Genomic DNA, 19,744 nt, shown 5'->3' on the forward strand with positions numbered 1-19,744 from the left:
CCCAGGGAAGTTCAGCAGTTATCTTCACAACATCACTGAAAAGACTATTCACCCCCAGTCCTGCAATGGATTTAAATGTACAATGATAACGCTCTGATGAAGTAATTAGTCCTTCCTGAACATGGGAATATTTACATACTTAAATTTAAGAATGTGACCACTGTGTGGCTGGGCCAGGATTTATAGCATGGCTGTTACAAGGCTAAACTAATTATTTGTGAATTGCTCTCATGCCCTTGGATTGAAAGAACCATATAAGGGAAGGAATGTGTTATTAGAAAATTGCACCTTAACCTTTCTATCTCTGGCAAACATCCATGTATTCTTTACAACTGATTAAGGACAGACAAACAGAAGAATGAGGGATATTATTTCAACTTCATACAATTTCTGTAGAAAGTACAAAGCACTGACATTCTTGAAAGATTACCATTTTAGCTGATGCACTGTATTAGTCTGCCTGATTTTACTTCTCATTAGACTGCTTTGCTCACTCACTAGCTTTTATCGGCTGTTGGGCTATATTGCAGAACCTATTGGGATCAAATTTTCAGGTACCTAAGTTGCAAACTAGAAAACCCACTATCATCTGCAACAGGACGAAAGAGAAGGTGTCTGCCCTGCATCTAGAGAAGCAACCCTCAACCAGCTATGCTACTGTTGTGTGGCCTGAGATGCAGAGAAATACCCTTGCATTGGGTTTTAGCATGTCAATTTCTATGCTTAAACTGGAATTTAGGTCTGAGACAGTTTATTCACACATATAGTTTCAAGTTCTCTAACTGCAGATTTAGAATTAAAACACTCTAACATGCTATTGGTAGCCCAGATTTTGGAAGTCACTAACTTTCTCAACTGTAAGAAACTTTGGTTTAATTTGTAAAAAAATTATTTTTGCAGAAACTGAAGCCTACATGCCTCAAACAGCAAGGAAAGTTCTCTATCTATTTTTGGCAAGTGGAAAAACATCAAGCTCCCTTTTCAGGTAGTGCTCACTACTGCATGCCAATTAGTATTTTGGTGCAATGGAAGGAAGGATGACACATTTCAAACAACCCATGTCTGAAAAAAGAAGCTGAATAGACAACAAGGACATATTTGTCAACCATTTCTGATTCATTTTACTACAATGTTTTTGATTAAAATGTTACATTAGTAATCTTAATTAAAGACACTAGCAAAATTCAGTAGCTGCAATTTCTCCTGCAATTAAATATAGGAACTTTATATAGCACCAGTATTCTCACTCCATACTTTCAATATAACGATTGCAACTGCATGTGGCATATCTATAATTTAACTCTCAGGTTAAAACATGGCCTCTAAAGTATAGCTGAATACCTGAAGATCTATTTCAGTACTGTCTGTCTCAATCCAGTGACTACAGAGGAATTTAAGACATACTAGAAACTATATGTAAATTAAAGTCAGATGAGACGAGTATTTCCCCTTTGCTAACAAACCTCTCTGGATTGGAAAAAGAAACCTCAGTTGTTGTGCTTTTTTAAATAATAATTATTTTTTATTGTTTTTATTTTTCTTACAATAAAAATTGTGACCACTTGTCCAGCCTGGAATATCACCACGCAAACTTGTTTTTTATGCTGCTGAAAGGGAGTACTGGAAGATTTAATTCTCTCCAGCTCCAGAGAAAGACCAGGTTTCTGAAAATGGTAAGGAATTATTATATTGCTACAATAGGCCAAATTCACAGTCAGTGAAATTTCAATGAATAGCCTAATATGAGAGAGGGATCAATATACTTACAGTCTTGTAGTAAAAATCACCTCTCTCCTGTTCATCTTTTTTTGGCTGTTTCTGTTCACTAATTTTTTTAATTGGATTTAATATCTACATGATGGCCATTAGGCTCCAGTTCTGTTTATTAGTGCAAGATCATCTCATTCAATTTGCTTAATTATAAATTATTATTATTATATGTTATTATTATGAATTATTGTAACGATGCTGTAATATTTGCAATGAACCTGACTGTGATTATATTCTTGTTATTTTCATTGCTGTGCAAAGAATGAGAACCTGGAAATGTTCACAATGGGAGTAATGAGACAAAGAATTTAACAACATTTCAGATTAAGATTTATTTCATTCAGAAGTGGATTTTATATAAAGTGATGCCTGTGATGGCAGAAGTCTAAATCTGAACCAAAATATCCCTCCTTATCCTAGATACCTACTATTCCTGCTATGAAGCAATTCCAGTCCTAGTAATCAGAAAATCTATTATTATTAATATAATTATAAATATTACACATTTGAAACCTTAAATGAATTAAAAATAGATTTTAAAATAACGTAAAAATATAAACCTTTAGGAAATAAATTTCAAGAGATGAACTGCATACTAAGGGACTCTCCAGATTGTTTTCAGAACTGAATGGCAGACTGTAGCCTGTCACTGAAAGGATACCTTCTTTTGATTTTGGATATCTCACTTTATTTACAGCATCTTTGACTTCTTTCCATGCATGTTCTTCACCGGCCAATTTCTCAGCATCCTGGTTAATCGAAACAAAAGCATTTGATGAGAAAAACAGTTAACCAAGAATACGCAGTAATGATAAAAACCAGGGTAAAACGGTTGACTGACAAAAGCTACTTGTGGGGATAGTGTCGCTGGTTTTTTTGCAAATACACAAACACACAAAAAAAAACCTAAAAAAAATTCACCTGGCATTCATACTTATGCAGTGTTTGTAAGTAAATGAGATGATATCAAGAAAAATTAATAGAAACTTGGAAACATTGACTATACTAACCAGATATTAGGTTTGCAATAAGAATTACGATGAACCAGAAAAAGGTAATAATAGTATGTGATTTTTGCCATCAAAATATAATTAGGAGATCAAATTTTCTCAAAGACCTACTAGCTGGTACTTCACAAATCCTCAGCCACACCATAGAAAGGGTTTAGCAAATTATTTAGATCAACCGCGTGCTGAGTACAGAGACATTACAGTGTGGGGCTGCCTTCATCCATTACAGTTATAAGCATAAGCTTACAGGAGAAGTATACTACTCAAAAAATAAATAATAAAAAAAAAGCTGAATTTCAGCTTTGTTTTATAACTTATTGCTGTTTCTTTCCTATTCCATCAGATTCTATAAACAGCTATATTTTCCCATTGCTTTGTCATAAAAAAGGCAAAAATTATTAATGGCTACAACAGTAAGAGGAAGTTTCCCTTTTCAATTCTCTAGCAGTGACTAACTACACCTTAGTCAATCACTTGGAACAAATTTCTTGAAGCATCTGTAGACATGGTTAAGTATCTCGAGGGTTTTCCAAAAGTATCTTAGATATTCATTTTCCATCACTATAAGCCCTTAAATATCTTTAAAAATCTGTCCTATGGATCTGCACTGAACAGTGCAGTTCATTATCTCTCCTTATAAAAGGCCCTGCTACTCACAAAAGAGTTTTGTAAGGGCAAATTCTTGCAGGAATATTTTAAACAGAGTTCTAAAAATTTAGCCTTCAGCAGGGGTGGAAGCCTGGAGTTGAACAGAAGGGGTGTGAAAACCTAACCAAGCACTTCATAATTAATAGATGCTCACTGGGCATCACAGAAGTACCTCTATTAAAAAGCCTGTAATCTGTATCTGTCTAGAACTGCATCGTTTTCTTATTCTACTCCTCCTTGTTTACCATAAATTCAGAACAGAAAATATTTACAGTGAGAATCAGCGCTCACTTTCACATTTAATTTGCAGTTTTGTCTTTCCATCTGCTCCATGAAAGCAGACCTCTGAGTATTCCTGGAATGATTAAATAAAGACTAAATCAAGATTGGTCTCAGCAGCCCCACCATTCTACAAGGGCCTTACAAGGGGGGCAGCCTGACTCCACTGCATTTTTCTCATGTTCTTCCCCTACAGTCAGTTCTCTGATCAAAAAGATTACTTGGAAATAATTTTGTACATAGCTGAATTTGCTGCCAGAAGGCATGAGGTAAACGTTAGGGCAAACAAGCTCATACCGTAGAAATTTTATCAGCACAGTTAATGTATATACCCAGCCCTCTTACAGCTTTGTGATAGACTTACAATGAATCTTAGCTTCAATGTAACCACTACCAGGTTTTAGGGGACTACATCAATCTCTGAACTCAACTGCCGACCTGTAAAAATCTGTCTCTAAAACATCTTTGTAGATCAAGCACTACTCACTGATTGATCTAAAAAATAAGTCTGACCTGTAAGACACTAATAATGATGTCCATAAAACTTCAGGTTTAATGAGCTACTGAAAAAGAAAAATTCTTTTAAGCTATCTTTTCCCACTGGCCCAAGTATAACGCTCAGTTTTTCTGTAACACACTGTAAGCCTTACAACTAAAACCTCAGAAACATGGGAACTAGGACAGATTTATAAATGAAAGAAAAAAAAAAACCACAACTATACACCTAGTTACAGAGCAATGACTTAGGTAAATGCATCATTAGGGCTTACTCTGAGCACAGTGGGACTGATGGATGAATCAGGTTAAAGTGTTCACTGACATGGGATTAATCTTTCTTGTGCCGTTTTTTCAGTTGCTTTCCATTGTTTTCTAGCATTTCATTAAGAACACAAAGTGCAAGGTTGGGGTCTCCTCTAATCTTTACACTAGTGCATAGGGTTAAGTCAACACTGGATTCATACCCAGGTAGAGAATGGGGAGTGTCTGTTGGACCAACAACCTCCCAGCCCTCTCTGGATTCATGGTCTTTATCCCTTTAATAAGATACTTTAGGATGGATGGAGCTGGGCAGTATGCCCAGCTCTGGAAAGGATTTAGTCACAGGTTTCAATGAGATGTTTTCTGTGTTCTCAAGATGTGGCATTTAGGGGATTGGCTGACATAAGAACAAGCAAAGACCTGGCTAGCTGGGCCTTTTAGACTTCTACTGTTCATCAGATTTTCATACACCAAAGAAATCCTGTTCTTTCCTAACCATTCTGGTTCAAGGCATGCAGGCTGCTTCCAAACCAGGAGGACTTGTCACAGAGAACTTCTGCCTTTCAGCCTAATAAGCTTTTTCCATGAAAGTTGTTCCTCTCTCTTGGACAATGCCTTGAAAGTCATGGCTATGTGATATAACTAAGTCAGCTTAGAATACAAAGATGCCTTGGAGTTGGAATTATGGAAATAATTGAAGTGATTAATACTTGTGCCAAACTGTTTAATTCAGTCTAATAGCATAGCAGTAACAGCTATGGGAGATTTAGCTTTCCACAGAGCAACTCCCATTCAAAGCAGCTCTTTCCAGAGCATGTTCCCAGTCAAACCTACAGGTGTGCAGAGCTGCCAAAAATAAAGGAAAACAGTTTTTTTCATCTGTAGAAAAGGAAAACCCTAGCTGAAGAAAAGAAAGAGGCTTTTTAAAAATAAGGAATAGTAACTCGTGCCTAATAAATAATTATTTCTAACATTGACACTAAATATAAAGTTTGTTTAGAACAACAAAACATTTCTATCTTGGTGTAAAAAAGAATAATTAGACTAGATAATCTAGTCACAAAAACGTATGACAACCTTGTGATGGCTGAAACTGGCATGCTTTACAATTCAGCTTTCACACATAGAGGCATGCTGGAGAAAACTGACAGCAGAAGTGTCGAAGGCTCATGGGGAAAGCATAAAAGACAGCTGCAACACACACTTTTCCATAGCAAGAACACAACCTTGAAATACTTTTAATAACACAGGTAAAATCCATTGGAGACAGAAGCATAACTGGATGTGATAGCTGAACCCACAGTCTAGAGCACAAGGATAAACAAAATGGATCCTGTGACTTATCTTGAGCAATTATTTCAGATGGAAATAGAATAGCTCCAACAAATAACTCCAACACCCGATTTCCTCTTATTCCAAGCATGTGCAGGGGAAACATTCATCAAAATGTGAGTTAAGATGCAACAGCAACATTTCAATCCCACCTCTCCATTCTTCCAATACCATGGCAGATGCTGCTACAGTTTTCGTGATTAAAAATACCTGGGGATTTGTCATCTCAATACTGAAGCTTTCTGTAATTCTCCATAGACTACCTACCCCTGATTACTTAGACTTTTGCTTCTAATAACTCTCTTATCAGAGCAAGCACATGCCAATGTCAGTGTCATTGCCTTCTCTGCCCAAATGCACTACCACTGCCCCAGCATTGCTCATCTGAAACACACTGCACCTCCCAAAATCTCCTGAACACTGAAAAGATTGATTAAGGGCTAGTCCTCCTTTCATACTTAGGCTACAGAATAGAAATAGGACATGGATTTTCTGTCCTCTCTACAAAGTTAATCTTTCTCCTTCTCACACATGGAGGTAGAAAAGCAAGCCAGGTATTTGCCAAGGAAGAGAGCTGTGAAGCACTCCCCACATCCTTCCACAGAAGGGAGAAGTTGGGTCAGGAAATTCTGAACAATAAGAAACTCCTACACCCCTTTTTCTCCTTTCCAGCCTTCCTCCTACGAGAAAGTCAAAAAGAAACTTCGTTATGTGCCTATTACCAGTGTTACGGTATCCAGTCAGTCCCACATAGGCAGAAAGGAGAAAAGCCTTGTAGGGAGTATTGGAGAGAATAAAAAACAAGGGAACATTTTCCAGCATCTATTAGCTTCTCTTCTAAATACATAAATAGAATACAAAAGTGTAATGTAAACATGAGCAACTGTCAGTTTTACAACGGTAAAAGCCTATAAATCATAGTTTAAACAGAAATTAGGGGTTTAATATGAAATATTATTGGGCATGGTATTTTTGCAAGACAGAAAAACCATGCTAAAGAATCATATTAGTTCCTTCTGAACTCAAAATGTATGACTATATAATGATAATCCTGTAAGACAGCAGCATATAATTCTGTTCATGTTCTCTTTTTGTGGAAGCTTTAAAAATATCTTTACAAAGGAAGTTTTCTGGACTGTAATATTTTAATACTTTAAAAGCTGTGGATACCTCAAATAGCTGAACATTTCATATACATTGCTCACCGTGGCTTAAGATTTGCTTAATTTGTCTAATTTAAGTGGCAACAACAGATGTGCATCTGACAGAACAATTCTACCAACTTGATGGGTTCAGATCGAAAGAGGTTTTCTTAGGTTTTGTTTGAAGAAGGTGTCAGAAGAGCTCAGACATTTAAATTAGGGCATGACCATTTAAAACAGATCTGTAATGCATTATGCTCTGAAAGCATAAATAATGTTTTATTTCCGATTCTATTTAAAAGTGCAGCAACTACTGAATGCATGTTTCCAGTAAACTCAGTAACTCAGCGTTTTATACTTTGCAGCAAAAGGAAAGCATTAAATGTGTAGAACATATTGTGCATCTTCTGAAGCTTCACTTTCAGCAAGATTAAGAAAATGTTAAGAAAATGTGATATGGAAGTGGTTATATACTGTGGCTAAACTAAACTTGTGACTCAAGTGCTTCAGAACAACCAGGGTATGAGGGCCTGCAGGGCAATCACAGGTGCATGCAGCTACAGGCACAGCAAGAGAAAGCACACTTGAGCAGTGTCCTGAAATATCTGAGGTCACCTCTTATAAAATATTTCCAGTCTTTCTCATTCCTATAGATAGCTTGGTGCTCAACTTTGAAGTCACAGCTTTGTGATGGGACAGCAGTTTGTGGTAGAGGACTGCCTATCTTGAAGAAAAACATATACTCACTGGGAAGCACAGATTATTGTGATGCATTTTTGTATACTGGATGTATTTGTATACATATTTGTATACCAGATGAAGTTTAAAATCAGAATCAAAGACCCACCACCTCTTATCATGAAGATCATGGTTTACAAAAGCCTGCAGATTCAGCTGAGGCTCTCGTGAGTGCACTTTGTTAAGAATTACAAGTATGTGAAATGATCAGTGAAGAGCTCTGTCGTGGTTCAAAATTTACATGTAACTTCTGAAGTTTCAAAAACTCACATTCTCTGCCCCATGAAAAACAATGCCAGCTCTATAAATGCCAGTTCAATTATCCTTTCCAACCCACATAAGGCTGTCCTCACCAGCAGCTGACCTGTCACAGGAGAAGGCCTTGTGTTTTCTCTCATATGGCCCTGAATAGGGTGTATAGGACACATGGCAATTCCAAAACTATTCTGTCTGTGAATAAAAACAATGTCATGTTCCTTGTGAGGCTATTAGGAGTGGGTGAACTTATTTACTTTTTATTTTTTTTAATTCTGGAAGTAAAATTAGACACATTGCAGTTGGATCCCATATTGCAGCTGTGCGGTAAATTGCTCAGCATTAGGCAAGGCTGCATTACCTCACATAATTGATATCAGCTCTTCATGGATTACTGACACTGGTGTCTGGAAGTGCAAAAGAACTACAGAGGCTAGTCATATTTTAAATTGGATAGGTATTGGAAGAATTAAGTTGTTCACACCTTTCATGTTTAAGTGCTCTGCTTAGGCATTCTAACAAAGATGAAGGTTTCTGCACACCCTGCGTACAATTAGTGCAAAAACCCCAAGCACCTTAACACGGTAGTATGAATAATCTTCCCTTAGCATTACCCAACTTGCTTACATTACAATATTAACTTGGAAATTTTAAAAAGAGGCATCAAAAACAACTGTGGGAAATTTATTAAAATGAGATGCTTTTAATAAAGATAAACTTAAGATCAGCAAGTCCATTTTAAGAAGTCAGTTTAACAAAATTATATGGGACTAAGATATGTTTATCCCCAAAACATCTTAGATATAATTAAGTTTAAAAGTATAAGGTAATGGGGGAGCAAACAGACCAAAAGTTCTCAGCCTATCCAGTTGCAAGTCCAGTATCTGTTAGGCTGACAATTCTGCACACCAAAAGCAGCAATTGCATTTCTGTCAGGCTCATACTCTACTCTCATTCACTTCAATCCCACTTCAGCTATTAATTCCTCTGATTTTTTTTTTTTTTAGGTACACATATTTTTAAACATTTTTTTCAAAGACCACTGCATCTGTATATTGTATGCTAAAGAGGCAATCTCATAAATATGTTACAGTGAAGTAAACTGACATCCCGCTTCCTACTGACTCCCGTGCTTATAGATTCAAGGGTGACATTAGCCTTCTTTGCCAGATGTTTTCCATTTCTTTTCAGTCAGCCATGCTCAGATCCATCTAACCAAATGTAGACATTTGGGTTACTCTTCTATTTGACAGAGAAAAAGAAGCATTCTTAGGGTACAATTTGTATTATCCTAAAGCAGGCTTCTAAAATACGTCAGATGAATAACAGTTGAAGTGTGTCCATGTTTCTCCATTTTATCCATAAAGGAAGTCTGGAGTAACTAGCTCAGATGCTGACATTTAGACTGTAGCTGTCTGTGATTTTTGTGAAACAAATCAAAGCTGCAGATCCCATTTTCAGATGTGGAACATGTGTTCTACCCTTACAGTGATGGTGCATTTTATTTCAATAGGTCTAATTTATCAAGCAATTCCAGTTACTCTGCATTATTTACCTATCCTTGTAAACATTTATTATTCTCTGAGTCTTTGTCATCCACAAATTTTACTGGCAATGATTTTGCAATTACTTCCAATTCATTCATGAAAATGCTGTGTACTGTAGAAACAGGGTTATTTTGGACACACTCTGAAACTATTTGGTAAGCATTATACATACCACTTATGACTATGGTGATTGAATGTTTAAATGTGTTGCCAGAACAATCTTTAGAGTGCATATATATTTAGAGTGTATATATATGTATGAATTTCTGTAGTAAAAGACACCAAAAAAGCTCAAAGCTTTCATTAGTCTCGAACATCACAGCCCAATGTACTTTTTAAAGACCAATAACGCTCATAGATCAAGCGCTATTATTAAAGCTTTTCTGATTTACTTGCACTCTTTGTGACAAAAAAACAAGCAAATAACATTACATACAGTGTTTCCTTTCTCAAAAAGCAGCATACAAGGACACTAGGCTACTTAGCAAGAAAGCAAGATAGTAGCTAAAGAGATCTGTCAAAATATATACAATATACAGGGCTAAGCAGCTAAACTTCACCGTACCATTTTCCCTGGACTTGGAGACTCTTCAGATGAAAGGCACATGTACTTAACACACTATGAAGTTGTTTCAGTTAAGCGTTGGTCAATCAGGCTCCTGACCAAAACATCTCCCATATTGATTCTTAAACTAGGTCCCCTAAATATTACTATTACCTTTGGTGAAAAAGAGTCATAATTACACAAGGTCTATCCTAGCTCCTTTGATTGCCTTTTCTCCATACTGTCTTACTTGTAAAATACAGCTCGGGCCCGTGGTGATGATCAGCACTTTGTAGACCCATGATCCCAATGTGTACTCCCACTGAAGACAACAGAAGTTGCTGTTTATTCCATGAGCCACAGGACTGAGTTTTGTGTCTGTGACAGTACTGCCTTTATAAATCCCCTAATTTCAGGAGTTTAGACCTGACTGCAAAATTCCCACCTAAACTATATAGGTTACAAGCTGAAATAAAAATTGATTGGACCATTGGAAGAGCAATAAGTGTCACTATTTATCAACTCAAAAAAGCCAGAGGATGAGAGGAAGACAGGAAAAGCAAAGGAAAGTACTTACAGCTTAGCATCAGAAAAATAGGGCCTTATGCCAGACCACCTGGAAGTTCTCGACACATTTGTAATTCCACTGTAGTTTCCAGCATCAGTCCAAAAACACCCTGTGGGTAATTCAGTTACCTGAGGAAGGATACTGTTCAGCCTAATCCTTATTAACCGTGAGGCTGGTATTTCAGACTGTCTTAGACATTACACATTTGCTAAAGCAATCTCTTGGTCTACCTTACCAAACAGACAGCTATAAGGCAAATCTATTTTATTCCTGAATTTTGCAACCTGTTGAGACACAGAATGCCACTGCGGACATTTAGTGGCTCAAAAGAGATATGTAGGTCCAAAATCAAGGATATTTAGATATTCACAATGCATAATCCAATCCACATTCATCACTGCATTATGTACTTAAGTTTAAATGCATACACATTTAAACTTAATATTTATGCCAATAGCTAAAGACTTCACTAAGTAGAGATGTAGCTATTTGTGGGTCGAAGTTCAATTTACGTTTCAGTGATTCTAAGAATTTGTGCCCACTGAATTATTGGTTCTAACTTCAGATATATTGACATGAAGTTACACATTTAGTTTGAACACTAATATTAAAAGCAATTTATTACCTTAATGAACGATATACCACATGATAAAATGGTAGCTATAGAAATTACATTTTTAATGCATACTGCAATTTAAAAATATTTACTGCAGCATATGTTTTCTGAATGAACGGGTATAAAATACAGGGAATTCAGGGTTTAGAAAAGCACATATAACATGGTTAAGGTCATACACAGCTGATGAACCTACCCTATACCTTAAAATATTTGACAGATCTAAATAGTGAAAGTGGCAATTCCTAAACTGCTGGTGAAAATGGACTGCCCTAACTCACTAGCATGTTGATTGAATATTCAGTGCCAATGCTCAAAACCACACTTACAAGTCTGTAGGAATTTTAAAGTCATAAATAAAAAAAGGTTGAATTAATTTTGTACAACTGCAGCTCTTAAGAGAGCACATTATCTCTATTTTCCTCCTCTAGAATTTTGCCAACAAATTTGATCGTCTCCTAGATGAATATTAGTTTCATCTTTAAAAGATAGATAGAGAGTTTCAGTCATTCCGAGACTGTCTACTTTGGAGAACTTTTATTGTCTATCCTCTAACTACCAGCAATTTAAACCAGTAGAGGTTCTTCCAGTCTTTAAGGGAAGCAGCTAGAAACACTTCATAAGGCAATTGAAACAAACAAACAAACAAAACAAACTGGTTCCAGTACCTTTCTAGTACTCTATTACTCTGATTCAATAATTACGGGCATTTTAGTCATTGTCACAAAAAAAATAGTAAAATGGCCACATCCCAGAGAACGAAAATGACATTCTCTATAATGTCATAATGTCACGGAAACTATTATAAGATGCCTGAATGTTTCTCAGGCCTTAATTTTGTGTTTGAATAACTGTCATGCAGCTGGTTCCTGTTGACTGCCACTGTTACAAGTTTCTATGTGCCTCCACCACAGCAACCAGTGGTGACCAGCCAAGTTGATTCAAAGAGAGAACCAGTAGCACAGATCACAAAACATGTACTTAAAGTTTGATATCTTGACTCACGTGCAAGCCCAAGTTTATGGGACCTGCTGGAACAACATCATTTGATGATACATTATCTACACTGGATTTCCAATTTTCCAAAAAGGTTCATGGTACTACTGACATATTTCTCTGTCTCCTGATAAGTACTCTCCACTAATCACTTAAAAACACTCATCACTTAAAAACAGAGAAACTGTTCTCCTAAAATATTTTTCTCAGTCAGATGGATGAGTGTCACCTCTCAAAAAGCATACTATCTTATCCCCTCCTTTTTAAATTTCTTTGACGGTGAAGGTTTAAGGTAGGAAAGAAGAAGCTCACTTTGCACGGATCCCCACTTTCATTAACCAAATGCAGGGTACTAGGAACTGAACTTCACGATATCTTTCTCTCCTCAGCTAAATGCCTATGAATTCAAACTACTGTATTATTAGGCAGTAACATCAAAAGCTTTCAAAGCTTTGAAAGATGACTTCTGAGCATGGGAATGATGCAAATTTCACATAAAGTTGTACACTAGAAATATTTTGAAAGTAAAAATCCAGTTGTCTAGATATTATCAAAGGAAATGAAGAAACTTTCATTTATATCCAGCACTTGTCAGCACTAAGACAAAGATTCATACCTTATGAGTTCTAAAGCAATATGATGCAGCAACATATTTTTCTGAATGATTGTGGTCAGCTAAATCTTGGGAGATATACTGTTTTACCACACTCCCCAATTCAAATCACCGCTTGCAGTGTAATCAACAGCTTTCATAGAATTTACTGAGCAACCCTGTGGAAAATAACAGGATATCCTGCAATGGGTCAATAAATCACACAGTGCTCTGCTGTAACTCACATGGCTGGAGTAAATTCAGCCTTTTCAAGCCTTCTGCCTTTTACACAACAAAAAGTTCCTATTCATGTCTAAAAATAAAGCTCACAAATGCAAAACTTACAACTACAGCTTTGGTTACCGCACTGTTGTGATATTAATTAAATTCATGGCAAGAGATTGATGTGCCATAATAGTGATTTTTAAATCCAAAGCATTCAGTCTGTAGTTTTACAGTCTCAAAAATTATTTACTTCCTTGCTATTCAGGTGAGCTAATTCTTGCTTTAATAGACCTCAGAGGATATTCGTTAAGGACTGGAATTGATATAGGCACTGAAGAGCCTTATTTTGTTTTTCTCAATCTACGGCGCTTCGTATGAATTCAGCCAAAGCCCCATATCTATTTTATGGAAGGAGATATGAAACAAAGCTGTACATAACTTTCCAAAGATCACAAAATAAATAGCAGCAAAAGACAAGTACCACCACCATGTACTGCATGTGTAATACATTGCTCACTAAAAGGTACAATACCTTTAAAATTGCTCCCATGTGGTCAATGCACGTATGCATGCATACTAGGCCATGGCAGTTAAACCTCAGGTGTAAACGGTGGGGCCAGTTCTGCGCAAGCTGTGCTTCACCTAAAAAATCCACTGCAGGCTGGAAGGGCTCACTCTCACCTGTCTGTATGAACAGGCGAGGGTCGAAACGATAGGTGACAAGGTGCATGGGAAGCTGTCAGATCCAACCTTGCATGTGGGTGGACCAGCGCATGGGTAGTTCGAGTTAGCTCAGGAGTTGACAGTCGTGGTCCGACACTTCCTGAGTGCCTAAGCTCCCTTTTTTCCAACCAGATTTGCATATCCCACACGCCCTTGGTCATCGTGCTTGTAGAAAGCGTGGTTAAAGCCCTTCCCAAGTCTTCGGTCGTGACGCCAAGCCATCAATCAATCAATCAATATGCATACAATATTGCTTTCCCCATTAAGACTTGTTTTTACCTACTGTAGATACATGGCCAATTCACCACAAAAAAAGTAATCACAGTGAAATGGATCACAGAACACACTGTTCCTCCTGGCAAGTGGACAGGCTAAGATTTTTTAGTTTATAGAATTACCAATGGGGCAAATTACTAGATTAAAACCTGGACTACTAGATTAATTTATTTTTTTTTCCAAGCTTCTTTTAACCCATTGTCGATCCACACACTGTAAAAACATGATCTTACTTCAGGGCCCACTGTGCACAAGTCCGCTTTACAAAACCACTCATTATTCCTCTTCTCTGGAATTATCAGGGAACTACAGCAACAGGTATAGCAATAAAACTAATCTTTTGTTTTACCATGCATTTGCACCTACTGCACATGTAGTACTTAATCCAGTGATTTCCAGGCATTGTATGGGCAATAACTGATCTCACAAAAAAATATACCATAAGAAAGGTGAGATTTATCAGCACAATTTTCAGCTAAGGAAAATAAAACAAAAAGAAGACAAACCACCTAACATTGTAAAGAAAGTATATAGTATACAATCAGGCTGGCATTAGAAACCAGAAATATGGAGTATGAAGACAGTATATTCAGAGTCTGAAGAGAAAGACATGGGATGCAGTGATACGAAGAAGAGGCATCATAAGAACCACAACTGAAAAAAGATGTCTTTCCAGAACAAAAAAAAATTCCTCTAGACTAGTTTTGGTTGATATCTTCAAGAGAGAATGCATTTTGAAATGACAAAAGTTTTCACTGAAATTACTTGAAGATTGCAAAAAAAATTCAGTGAAGCAATAAAATTGTGCGCTATTTCAAGTTACGCACAAATTTCTGAAAAAGAGTCCTTTTCCTTCTTGTTTTCTTCCTCCATATTGGTGTGACTCAGAATCTTTGTAGACTTTACTGTTGCTCTTATTTAAACCTGGCAGTATCAGAATCACAGCTACACTGTTCTGCAGGCTTTTAGACCGCACAGAGTAAAAAGAGTACTCATCTCAAAGAGTCTACTGGGAGAGAAAACAGTGAAATGGAGGGACCAAAATATACAGCACGACAGGAAAGGCTGAAGTTGTAATCAGCCCACATACTGCCGATGTCCTGGTTTGGGCCTTTAAAAGTAAACGGTAAAATTCATTCCTTGTCAGAAAAGGATTTAGTTGACATCCACAGAACTAATGAGAAAAGGTATTTCCACTCATTTTCATCTCCTTTTCCTTTAAAATTCATAGTCCATTAGTTAAAATATATACATGGGAAGAAAAAGATCCACGCTCCTATTTCTATTTGATTTGGAGCAGGAATCTAGAAAAAAAAAAATATGGTGAACTGTCTGTATCCTGGACTCAATGGAACTTCACCCATTGCCTGAAGCATTGACAGAACTGTGGGGTTCCCTTACCCCATAGGGAGTGGTCCAACACCTATAATAAAATATCATTCTTGCTCTGATCATTTTGTCCAAAGTAGAAAACCTTCAACAGGAGCGATTTTTAAGCCCAGTAAAGTGAATCCTACTCAATTCAGGAAACTCTGCAGTTTAAAGTTGTGATTATATTTTTTTTTTTTTTTCTGAGATGGGAACTGAATTAAAACCTATCAAATTTCAAGTAAATTACCAAATTCATGGGATTTAAAAAGACCAAACATCCTGCAGAGTAAAAGAAAGTGACTGATAAACAGATCAGGAAAAGGAACCCACATTCAAGATTCTTCCCTTAAGTACTACTGATATTAGAAACCACCTTCTTGGGCTGAAGCACACAAGGCCTTATACCAAACTCAGTGAAAGGGAATTCAGAGATCCAAGATCAGATAAAGCAACAACTGGATTCAAGATATATTTAGGAAAAAACTGTGAACTAGTCTCCCCAAAATCACTGGAGGAAAAAGCATTTGAAAAACGATTTGTCTGATCTAGTCCTATGTTTTAAATTACTGCTGTTTCTCTCAGCATATTGTATCTTCTATTTGCTTATTTTGGATTGCTAACACAGAATAAGCCTTTTCTGCTTATCATTCAGCAGAGACCAAATAGTGATTTTTATAAGAATGACACCATCTGAAAAAAAAGGAAATAACAGTAATAACTAGTTCTAACAACTGCCCAAAAGAAGCTAGATGTCCAGAAAGGGGCAACACTTCTAGCCACTACAGCCTGAAACAGTAATGACAGCAGGCTCCCTCCTCTTGGCAAAACAGTATTTCTGCTTAAAATATCTGCTAGAAGATTCACATTTCCTCTTAGATGGCTGGGTCTGAAAAGAATGAGATTCTGGTCCACTCAGATGAGCAGAAAGATAGAATCCTATGAGGCTGCCACACCCCAACACTGCCTCCAAATATGAACTTGTTGGACTAAATTGACACGTTTCCCTGTCAAGGATCTCCTGAACAAGCAAGAAGTCTGCATAGAGTCTTGAACTCATGTCTGTTTATAAGACCAGCAATATCTTTCCTGTGACCTTTGACAACCCACGAGAGCTTCAGCTAACTGCTGCCAAACCATGACCAAAGCACACTGAGGTGGTCCTGAAGCAACTGGGTGGCAAGTTGTCATGGAAAAATGACCACAGTCTGTTTGTCACTGCCTGTGGGACTTCCCTTTGATAGAAAAAAAAAGTACAATGTTGAAAGGTGGAAGAAACCTCTAAAGTCGTGTAAGAAATACTAGGAAGCTGAAAAGATGATGCCTTTGTTAGTGAACAAGACAGCCCAGAAATTAGAAGTGGTTGCCTTGGGGATTAGTGTCATTTTTGGCACTACTAAAAAAGAAAAGCCCTCTGTCCTTGGAAATACATCCCAAGAGACTGAAATCCTCTGAAAGGGAACAGAAGAGTGTTACATGACTGTTGGATTTCAGGAACCAATCCAGGATTTATGTCACTACCAAATATCTTGCCAGAAGGAAGGAACTGTTAATCAGCCTATGGGAATCTATTGAAAGAATCATCACTGTGTCCCAGTGGACTGCTAATTACTACCACTGGCTTTTGTAAGTACTGGTTATGTGAGCATTGGGCTAAAAGGGTAGGTCAGTGAAACATGACTGAGCTCTGGCTTGGCTTCCTTCTGTAGTTTGCTTCAAAGGCAGTAAAAAAGGTGAGGAAGTAACAGATGATTTCTAAATAAATTATTGCAAACTCTATTTTGCTAGAAAACAGATTAAACCAGCATTTTGTTAGAACAATGTCCTGATCTATGTTTTTTAACACACCTTTAGAACCTTAGTACTTAGCAAGTGCCTTATAATCATGGCTAGAGATACAGATGCTCCTACTTTATTCTTTGCTTTGATCAAGTGGGTTATTTTCAATTAGCTGTATGAACAGATTTGTTTTCAACAACAGTATTCAATCTTTGCTTACCAGACTTCATATTTTGAATTAATTTGGAGATCTCATCTTTAAGATCAAGTGAGAACCTAAACGCCTGAAAATAAATCAACACTGGGGAAACTGGGACACTGTAAATTGCTGAATTAGACAATTCAGCAATTTACAAAGGCATTTCTTATATAAATTTTTATTTCCTGTGTCCTAAATATATGCTCCCCGAAGGAGGGTGATATTTTTGTAACAACATCGTAGAGTGATCTTACATGAAGCACCTACATGCTGATTCAAAACAGTCAATAATAATAGTTTTCATATAAAAAGGCCTCTGTTATTTAAGCACATGTTCTTCAGCAGTACGGATATTCATATTTGGTGCCAGCAAAGGTGAAAATGTTGTGTGAATTCTATCCTTGGCCATATTCAAGAATCTCTCAAAAATGTTAGTAAGGCAAGTCAACCATCAACATAAGCCCTAGCAACAAATTTTATTAACTTATGTAAAGTACCATTTATATTTGATGAAATTCCAAGATTATAATTGTGTTGTTTCCTAGGATAGGAAAAGATTGTCAAATCTTCTAGCAGGTTTGGGAACTTTTTTAATAAAAGAGCTGGTTGTTGTACGGAAGTGCAATACGAGCCTCAGAGTTGCAGGTGACATTTTTATGTGGCTATAGATGGCCTGGCTGCTGTTCATGTGACCTAATTTTGAGAGCCCTTGAGCTGGAAACTGGACTTATGATATTCTCTACCAAAACTCAGAATGCAATATAAGTAAGTACTAGGCAAAGCTGATTAAATGAATAACATACTTACTGGCACTACATTATTCTTAACTTCGGCAACTATCAAATAATAGCCAAATATAAAAACAATTCAGATTTAAATCCATTGCTTTTGACCTTGCAATAAATAAAAGCCTTCCAAAAACCAAGCTAGACTAAAATAGTAAATCCTGGTTCCAAAGGAGAAAGACGACTCTTAACAAAGTGATTCTATAAGCGCAAATGTCCCTGAAATCCTTGGCTGAAAACGTAGAACATGAACAATAGTCTGGCTCATGACTGTGGAAAAAACTGTTCTCCATTTAAAATGTTTGTCATCAATGTAATCCCATCTTTAATTATAATTAATACAAGGGACTTTTATGTGCTGGAATGATAAAACATTGCCAAGAGTTCAGCTTTTAGGAAGGCACACATTTCTGAATTACAGTAGAGATTGATTTTCAAATGGAACAAATAATAACATATAAAGCTGTCAGAGGTACAGTGAACCGAAGACATTACAGTAGCAATAACAAATTGCTACAGTGAGGAAATATTGCATGAGTGACTTTTAGAAATATATGGTTTTTTCCCTCTTCTGGTTACTGATTTGACTTTTTTTTTCCCCCAAATTGGCCAAAGATCAATTAAAAAGTATTGTTTAGATTTGTAGCTGGTGCCATTTAATTTGGCAGTAACTGTACTACCAAAAGGTTCACCTTAATCTTATCTCACCCCATTTGCACTGTGTTAGCCCTTGCTACTCTTCCCTTCTCAAATCAGCAGCCAGGCTGCTTGATCAGTTGCTAAAAGACATGGGCCAGCATTATACTATGACCTCTTAGAATCAAAAGGCAGCTGACATTGAGGCCCAGGTAACAAGAATTATTTGAGATCCACAGGTCCAACTAGTTGCCACTGTTTGCCTCCGTATTTTCTCATCCTTGATGACAGCTATGCACCTGGATTATTCCATGGCTGCGCTCACATTTGGAGAGGCAGATAGAAAAACTACTGTAGAGCAAACAGAGATTCATTTTAAAGTCTTTTCAACAGTGACCAGTGAGGAGCATTTGTTGTCACAATATACAATACAATTGTGACTGCACAGCCATGGACCTCTCCATCTGGTCTGCACACACAGAGTGTGCATCGGTTGGTCAATGCTCAACTTCAAGAACTTCAGCAAGGTCCCTGTGGCTGGGCTGCAGCCTCTTTCAGTTGAAATACAGCCTTTGTCATAATATAGTCCCAGATCTAGATAACTATGCAAGTGAACTCCAGCACAAGGCAGTGGTTAGAGAAGATTCTTATGCTGTATGAAGTTGCTGTATCTAGCCAGATAGACCAAGGGACTGAATTTTGAAGTTATTGCTGGCATAAGAGTGTATTTTGCTGTTTTATATAGCTGTGACATGAAATATTTCATTAAATGAGAAATAAAGACTATTTCTTCATAGACAAGTTGCCTTTTAAACCATAGTTCACCAGAGACCTGAAATACTACAAAAAAAGCCCTAGCAGAATCATAACCTATAATGGCAAAAGAGCACTTTGCCACATTACTCATTTTTACACAAAATAAACTGTGACTGTATTATGATGTAAATATGTCCTGGG

At 37.0% G+C, this 19,744-nt stretch overlaps 1 protein-coding gene across 3 annotated transcripts in view; it reads right to left on the reverse strand.

The window, feature by feature from the left end:
• The window catches only part of SMYD3 (SET and MYND domain containing 3), a 395,661-nt gene that overhangs the window by 49,049 nt on the left and 326,868 nt on the right, over positions 1-19,744 (reverse strand). For all 3 annotated transcript variants that reach the window (XM_057414468.1, XM_057414467.1, XM_057414469.1), the window contains one exon: positions 2,432-2,519. In XM_057414468.1, coding sequence (XP_057270451.1) covers positions 2,432-2,519 — 88 coding nt within the window. The remainder of the gene's footprint in view (positions 1-2,431; positions 2,520-19,744) is intronic.

The sequence above is a fragment of the Pezoporus wallicus genome, unplaced genomic scaffold (genome assembly GCF_028554395.1).
Source record: "Pezoporus wallicus isolate ANWC-B61680 ecotype Strahan unplaced genomic scaffold, APGP_CSIRO_Pwel_v1 contig_8042, whole genome shotgun sequence".
Classification (NCBI taxonomy): Eukaryota; Metazoa; Chordata; class Aves; order Psittaciformes; family Psittacidae; genus Pezoporus; species Pezoporus wallicus.